This window comes from Bacillus rossius, chromosome 1 (genome assembly GCF_032445375.1).
Source record: "Bacillus rossius redtenbacheri isolate Brsri chromosome 1, Brsri_v3, whole genome shotgun sequence".
In the NCBI taxonomy this organism is placed as follows: Eukaryota; Metazoa; Arthropoda; class Insecta; order Phasmatodea; family Bacillidae; genus Bacillus; species Bacillus rossius.
This window is the reverse complement of record NC_086330.1, coordinates 7,188,050-7,196,537: the sequence shown is the minus strand read 5'-3', so window position 1 is coordinate 7,196,537 and position 8,488 is coordinate 7,188,050. Positions and strand designations below refer to the sequence as shown.

General features: G+C 36.8%; 1 protein-coding gene across 1 annotated transcript in view; it reads right to left on the bottom strand.

Annotated features, from left to right (window-relative positions):
* Positions 1-402: 402 nt before the first annotated feature.
* LOC134531684 (differentially expressed in FDCP 6 homolog) overlaps positions 403-8,488 on the bottom strand; it is a 31,702-nt gene continuing 23,616 nt past the window's right edge. Inside the window, exons 9-10 of the mRNA XM_063367490.1 lie at positions 4,551-4,675; positions 403-3,433 (exon numbers count right to left, since the gene is read on the bottom strand). Coding sequence (XP_063223560.1) covers positions 3,305-3,433; positions 4,551-4,675 — 254 coding nt within the window. The 3' untranslated portion in view covers positions 403-3,304. The remainder of the gene's footprint in view (positions 3,434-4,550; positions 4,676-8,488) is intronic.

The window sequence follows — 8,488 nt, the reverse complement described above, 5'->3', positions numbered from 1 at the left end:
AAAAAAGTAGCACATAAGTTTGTAATGTTTGTACCATTTGTACATAGTATTCATTTTTCTAGATCTTCTAATTATATAAGTGCATAAGCAGTATAAAAAAACAGCTAAATCTTGCAAATATTTTGGGATCCAGTATTGATTTCGAAAAACCGTTTGGAGGGGGGGGGGGGGGGGGGGGGGTTATTGTTACTTGAACTGCTTGGCTCCGCCCCATTTCAAGTCATCCATTCGTAGTGTTTGATTGGTCCGATGGTAAAAATGTGGAACAGCTCACACGAATCTTCCATCAATCAATAAACATGGACGAATTAAAGATTTAAAAATATTAGGGGTAAAATGGTAGGTAAAAAATGGGGATTTTTCAACAAAAGGTGAAAAATGATTTGTAAATAATAAAAAAAATTGACTTGAGTATTTTATGTATACATGTAGATACATGTTAAATATAGATACTCTGCACACAACAGTAATAGTAAAATATAACATTAACAAAATATAAACATACAATTGTTCATAAAATTTATACCAATTCTACAAACAGCACTTCAACAAAATAATTAGTTTGATTATCCTTTGCAAGACCTGTGAAAGCCTGTGGTAATTCAAGGTCCGAGGCCAATAAAACACAACTAGACTCTACAAATAAAACAATGTAAAAACATACAAAATTCGAAGTTAAAAAAGTGTTCGTCAGGTCATGTTCCAACTCAAAAGCCTCTCCACGGATTGCAATGACATAATATTAACAAACATCACACCAATATGTGGATTTCAATGAATGCTAAATTTTTCATTTTGTAATTTTTCAACATGAAATATTAAAAGCATGTCTCATACTATGGTACAATTAAGTTAGATTCAGACTATCATGTTTCATTCTTGTAAGTACATAGCTCAGTTTTCCCTATTAATAAATTACACAAAAGCTTGTTATGTAAAGTATTAAATTAACAATAAATTACAATAAAAATGGATGTAAATTATCAGAACTTCACAGTGACATAAACTAATTACAAATCATAACAAACACAAGCTTCAGATCATATCAGTTATTTCATGTAAAATACTTGGACAAAACTGAAGAAGCCAAAAAATAAACATGTCAAATGTAGATACATATATAAACCAGGTTATAGTGATGGCACTCCAGTTTGATAATGGCACTTACAATAAAACTACAGCGTCATTCAGCGTGCGACTTGTGCTGAAGACCCAGACATAGCAAGCAAATATTACATTTCACAAGAATTAAAATGGTAACATTGGAACACAACCTCAACTTCATGCTTTCGTTTGTCTTCCGATAAAACCCACAATGAAACACGTGTTTATTCTACACTCATCAATGAGATTCAAAATATAAAGGTAAAAACTTTCTCACCTGTATTGGTTGAGTAATAGCGTTGTACGAAAACCCAGCCAGGAACTAATATTGGCTGCAAGATAACATTTCTACACTAGCTGACAACACTAATTAAAAGATACGTTCCACAGCCAAGAATTGTATCCAACGGCAAGTACATAAGGCACACGGCGATGTGTACAGGTTACGACACGTAATCATAGTATTTTATCAAAATATAAATTCAATTATAATTTTTTCTCTAATTTTAGAACGTTAGGAAAACTCAGGTATTACATTAACTGCAGTGAGATTCCTTTTTACACTATTAATTTGTGGCTAATCACAATTATTGTACTGCACTGTAACCAGGGTACTAAAATGTTAACGAAAAAAAATTAAAGTCACTGAAAAGTAGTACAACAACATTCTATAATTTTAAGTATTATTTAAAATAAATTTAATGAAGTATATGTTGGTAAGAAAACTGTACATTGTTGTTTTAATTATAGCTTAAAATTAATGTTGTCACCAAAAATACTAACATGCAAAAAAGATAATTTTATGGAGTTTTTAAAATCATAAAGTTTTATTTGCATGAAAGAGGATGGGCAACAGTTAGTTTTATCTTGTATTCACACTTACAACCTCCACATGTTGAAATTCGATGTTCATACTTTTCTTTATGCTATGGTGTCATTTTCTACTCCAGGATTCAAACACAAGGTTGTTTAAACTTGTCTCCCTCCTTTTGTTTATAAAACTGTTGGAAGCCATCTTAAGCCTTCCTCCCCATTCATTATTGCTGTCAAGTCCTTGATTCTTATTTGGTAAGGAGCGAAATTCAAGCAGGCTTTCTTTACCATCTTTTTACACTTACATAATAAAATGCCACCCAATGTGCTACTACAATGCTTAAGAAAAGTGGCCTCAATGCGCCTACGAAGATGCATACTTATTGTCCTACTTTCAGTCATGGAAAAATGACCAACCATCTCATATATAGTGTTGGCTTATACTCCAAATTTCGCTGCAATGAACCAGTTTCATCTCGGCAACATCAAGATGACTTTGCGTATCACTTGTTGCTTAAAACTACACAAATTAAACTCAAATCCTTAGTTTTCCTAACATTCCACTTAAAGCCTACACTTACATTAGTATCTGAAGGAACAATACCCTCTCACTCAGGAGCACGGATAACAGCGGAAGACTACAACTTCGCGGAATATCATCTTTAATATCTCAACCTTGATTCAACGTTAACACTATCTTGGAATGTTACTGACATTCAGTGAAAACTCACTAATTTGAACCTGAAAGGTCCATAATTACAGCCCCTTGTGTTGAGCTAACAAGGTTTGCATTGGAAAAATATTGCTTACATTCATTCTACAATTTTGATTGTTTTCAAGCAATATTATGCTTTTCGAACATATTAATTATGTATATAACTGAAAATCATACTAACATAAAGCAAAATTGTTTTTTTTTTTTTGCTATGTTATTTCATGTTTTAGGGCAAATAATTAGGTACATGAAATTTTTTTGAAGTGAAACTTCTTGTTGAAATGGCTACAATTTTCGAGCATTACGAAAATTCTGATCATATGAAGGGAATAGTTAGGTGCGTGGTGGGGGAACCAGCAGAGGAGACGACAGGGGAGAGGTAACACTTTCATGCTTGAACACTTTCATTTTTGCACACCGTCATTTTTGCACACTTGCACACTTGCATACTTTACACTTAAACACTTGCATACTTTACACTTAAACACTTGCATACTTTCATACTTGTAAACTTGCATTATTTTTTTTTATCTGCGACCTCAGTCAAAGAGAATCACGCTTCCTATTCATAAAAATATAACAAGCAAGAAGTTTCACTCGAGTCGCACACGGACTGCGAGTCGCGAGAGACGGACACCCCCGGCAGCGGTGGCAAGTACCCGCGGGCTCGCCTCACTGGGGGTCGTCGCGGCGCAGGCTGGCATAGCGGGCCTGCAGGCTCGCCGGCCGCTGCTTGGTGGACGGCATGAAGGACAGGGCCCTTCGCACCCGGTCCGTCTCCCGCACCTGCGGCGCCATCACCTGGCGACAACGCACACACCACGTGCCTCCGCTAGCACCGCCGCGGACCACACTTCCGGCCAATCTCGCTTCTAAAACAAGATGTTTCTGTGGCGTCGCTTTACTAAGTCTGTTCATTCATATAAAGAGGGCACAATTTCCGACAAGCACGACACTTGCTTGTTAAATGATACTTACTTCACCAAAACAGCGTCATTTTGATGGGAACAGCTGAGCTGAATTCATTAATACCGTATTTACTCGCGTAAAGGCCCCGCCCGCATATACGCCCCCCTCCTTGTTTTGTAAACATTTTTGAGTAAAAATTTAAAATGTGTTTTTCTGGGTTTATCTGAGGGCAGGGCAGCTTGGCATACATCAAACAGCAAGCCATGTATTGTGAGCGGCGGGAGGTGATTTTGTTTGCGGCAGTGATACAGAGAATGGTATTATAGTTTGTCCATTCTCAGTAGGACCATCGTGAGGCGTGACAGACGTAAGCAGTTAGTCGTATCTCAAACGACATAAAGATAAAGAAAGCTGGACCCGGGCTTGTGTTGATGTGCAGTGTTGACTGAGTAGAAGAGGGGTGGAAGAGGGGAAGTGAAGGTGTGGAGCAGGTACCTACACTCCTTTGTCTGGTTGGCTGGCTAGCTGGCAGGAGGGAGGTTAAGCCACGCCTCTGCCTCTCTCCCTCCTGCCGCGTCGCTGCCTCCCCCACCCACCCTCATTAGAACAAAGACGCACGACTTACCAGTCGTACCGCCAGCTGTTTCATTTAATCAAAATTTAATTTGCGTTTAAATAAGTTGTGGCGGTATTTCATTTTGCTTTTATTAAATGTTAGTTTTTCATACCTGAAAAAAAGAAAAATCTATTTTTTTCTCCAAATTCGCGTATAGGCCCCCTCCCCTTTTTTGGAGTCTAGTCTAGTTCGAGCTTGATTATATTTTGGTGCAGTCGAATCAAGCTCGAGTGGTGCAGAAGTGTTTTTTTTTTTTTTTTTTTAATTGAAATAAAATTAAGAATGGATTATTTTTTTTTTTATTTTTTTATCTGTCACGTGCCCACCAACAGTTGAAGATGTTAATCTGGAGAGTGCCACCTCCCGGCTCGCCGCGACAGACAGCGTGCTCACCCTCAGCCTGGCCTCCAGCACCTCCTTGGAGCGCTCCGAGATGGTGATCTTGTCCTGCGCCGAGCCCAGCTCCCGGTCCAGCCGCAGCCTCTCTTCCTCCAGCTGCCTCAGGCGCGCCTCCGCCTCTGCCCGGCAACAACGCACACACACACACACCCCTCTAGCGGCCACAAGTCATCTCAGACTGGAGTTTATCTTGGATTCAAAAATATATTGGATTCTAAGTTGACTTCAATTTTTAGATAGGGATGAGCTAGTCAAATACACACAAACACTCAAATCCTCAAACCCCCACCGAATCTCTAATATTCAAAAGATTTGAGTTTTTAGGAAAACGATTCAAAGAAAAAATATACTGGAGCACATGTAGTAAATTCAAAAAATTTAACACTGGTAACTCTTAAAATTTACTAGGCTTATTTATTTTTATCATTTTTACTTAATTTATGACCATTCCTCAAAATGTTGTTTTAATATATGTATGGGTATGTATTAAGTACATAAAATTGCAATACGTATTTAATTTACAATACATAGTTGCCATATTTAGGGAGCTTGAAATACAGTGAAATGCCAATTTCACATAAAAAGATGAAAGTCTATTTTATTTTTGTGAAATTTCTTAACATTTTTGTCAAAACTTGAAGTTTGACGTGACACAGAGCTGTTTCTACAAGTTGATCGACGCTATTTCTTAAAACGTCACAAAGAAGGTGATAGATCCTTGACACAGGAAACAAATTTCAATATATCTTGAAATAAGTATTTTTTTTTATACTAAAGTGCCGATCATTTTATTTATGAATGCCACGAACATCTTTGTGCTGTGGACATGACACAAATAAATACATCTTGTATCATCGTATCTTTGTTTAATCAGTGAAAAAGCAGGATGGCTTTGTTTACAGGAAACTCCTATGCACTTTTATACCTGGTGTCACGTAACATTTCTTTATTTTTTAACATTACATAAATAATTTCATTTTTCAAGTGGAATACCGTAACCCTTTGTGTCACAGTAAACATGTCAAAAAAGATGAAAAAGAACCTATCTTCTCATTTGTTTACACTTAATGTTTTAAATGTTAAAGTTTAGGCCAAGAAATAATAGTTAATGGTATGTGAAGACATGTTCCAATGTGTGTCCATATGTTCTTTATTGTTATTTCAACATCTAGATATGTACACATTGTGTAGGTTCTGCCCTGTATGTGCCAAATGATAAAGAGCTTTATTTAGAACCTACCATGATGTATCTAAATAATTCAACAGTAAGTTATTTTAATTTTTTTGGTCAAAATGGTTTTTATAAAAATATTAAAAATAAAAACAATTGGTAATTCTGATGAAAAGCAGATTTTTTTTTTTTAGAAATCTTAATAAAGAATTTTTTTTAATTAATAGTATGTTTTCCAAAAATTTTGTTAAGAGGACATTGTGATACTTCTAGTTTCCCCCTCCCCCCTATTTTACTAAATATATTGTAATATTGTGAAATGGATCGGTTGGTTTAGGTTAAGCTACATTTAAAATATCGTAAAATCATTAGGAATTACCAATACAGTAAAACCTCGGTATAACAAACTTGAAGGGACTGATATTGGGTGTGTTTGCTATAGTGAGGTTTCTTTATAAAGAGGTAAATAAAAAACTAACAGGTTTCATATAATAGAAAAAAAATGTATAGCTGTAACTGTCATAATTTACGCAGAACTCATCACAAACACGTACACAAGTAATAAATAGTAATATATACAGTATAAATAATATACTTACATAAAAATATGTACCACAAAGTCCTCAGAAATGACACATGAAGTAAAAACCAATCAATCCCATTTTACTTCAGTACATATATTGTAAATTAAAGGGAAAAATCCACTGGGAACTGTAAATTGACAGTTTACAAATTTTCACTGCATATTACTTTTTTGTAAAAAAGTCAGTAATTGATGATTGTTTCGAATGATTATTTAGTTCCTTGGTAATAACACTTTCGAGAACTCGCAACTTTTTTAAATTTGAAGCACTTGTTGCAATATTTGTCTCAGATGTCAAAAAAAATCTTTCAAGAATGTCCAATGCACCATTCACTTCTTTTCTGGATGGGAGTGTCATTTCTTCTTCGGTTGTTTCTTCTGTTGTTTCTTCAACTGAATCTACTTGAGGTGACACTTCATTGGTTTGCTCTACCAGTTGACTGCATGTTTCTAAGGTGCTGTCCACATCAACGTAATCTTGGAATGTGACCTCACATTGAAGGTTTTGTGGATGTTCCATCCACTCATCCTCACAGCTGTCTTGTAGGTCAGGTAGCTGGTGTTCTGTAGTGGGAAACACTGCCTTTCGGAAGCAGTTAAATGGATTTTTCTTCTATGTTGTCCCACGCATAGCACAGGTGCTGCATAGCCTAGAGAATGTTCCATTTCATGCTGGACGTTTTCCCAATTTCCACTTGCCGTAGCAAGTACTGCACAAGCTGGCGTCTGTACATACGCTTCAGCTGAGAAATGACTCCTTGATCCAGTGGCTGGAGTTTGCTGGTACAATTTGGAGGGAAAAATACAACTTTGATATTTCTCAGTTGAATGTCATCCAGCTTGTGAGCAGTACAACAATCGAGAGACAGTAGAATTTTTCGATTTTTAGCTCCCATACGAGCATCCAGAGAAAATAACCACTCTCTAAACAAGGAAGAAGTCATCCAAGCTTTGGAGTTATTTTTGTAGGTGCAGGGTAGGTGCTAAATGTTTTTAAAGCATCGAGGGTTAGAAAATTTCCCAATCACCAGCGGTGTCAATTTCTCTGAACCATCAGAGTTTGCACACAACAAAACAGTAAATCTCTCCTTGCTGGACTTACCTCCATGGCATTTTTCCCCTTTCAGGGCAAGCGTTTTGTCTGGGAGGAGGTTAAAAAAAAACGCCTGCTTCATCAGCATTAAAAACATCACAGGGAGAATATCCTGATGTGAGTGTCTGTAGTTTCACCTGCCATGATTCTAACACAGTTGGATCAACTGATCCTTCTTCGCCTGCAGTCTTCAGAGTACTTAAGTTCCACCGACACTTAAATCTCTGTAGCCAGCCATTTGAAGCCTGGAAATTATTAATTCCCATTCTTAGAGCCTCATATTTGGCTTTTTCCTGAAGAATCGACCCAGAGATAGGTACATTCTTTGACCTACATTCCATTAAAAAATCGAACATTTTCTTTTCTAATTCTTTGTTTTTGCAAGTTGTTTGCCGTTTCCTGTCAGCACCATGAATGGCATTTCTTTCCAAACCTTTCCTCTGTGAAATAATAGTTGACAGAGTTGAATTCGGGATGTTAAATCTTTTGGCTATGTCTGCCTTTTTCCCTCCTTGGTCAATAGCATACAAAATTTCCAACTTCGTGGTAAGAGGTATCGCTTTCCTTTTTTTTATCCATTGTCTGAAAAAAATCACCGAAGGTTATGTCTTTTAAAAATTATCGCACGTGGTTTGTGTAACCATAACCTAATTTATCAGTAGACAAAACCCGTAAAAACTAACCTCTAATCAAGAAAACACGTTAAGCAAAATTTTAGAGATGGGTCGAGTCTTGGTTTATCGAGTCGAGCCGAGCCGAGTTGGGTCAGATTGACTCGACTCGAAAACCGAGTCTCATATTTTATCAAGTTCGAGACTCGAAACACGTTTCGAGTTAAGTACCAGCATTGTGACATTATAGCACTTTATTATAGGTTGTCTTAACGTTTTCGCCAAGTCATTAATACAGCAAGAATTGATAATGACCTTCAAACAAAACAAATCCCGTGCAAACCTAACCTTGCCCGCTACCGCGAAATAATAGGTACAAGTTCAATCAAACCTAGGCCTACCTTCATTTATGAACGTGACGTCGTAACGTGATTTTGTCAATAGTGGCGACAGTTTATAGGACAAAATTATGTC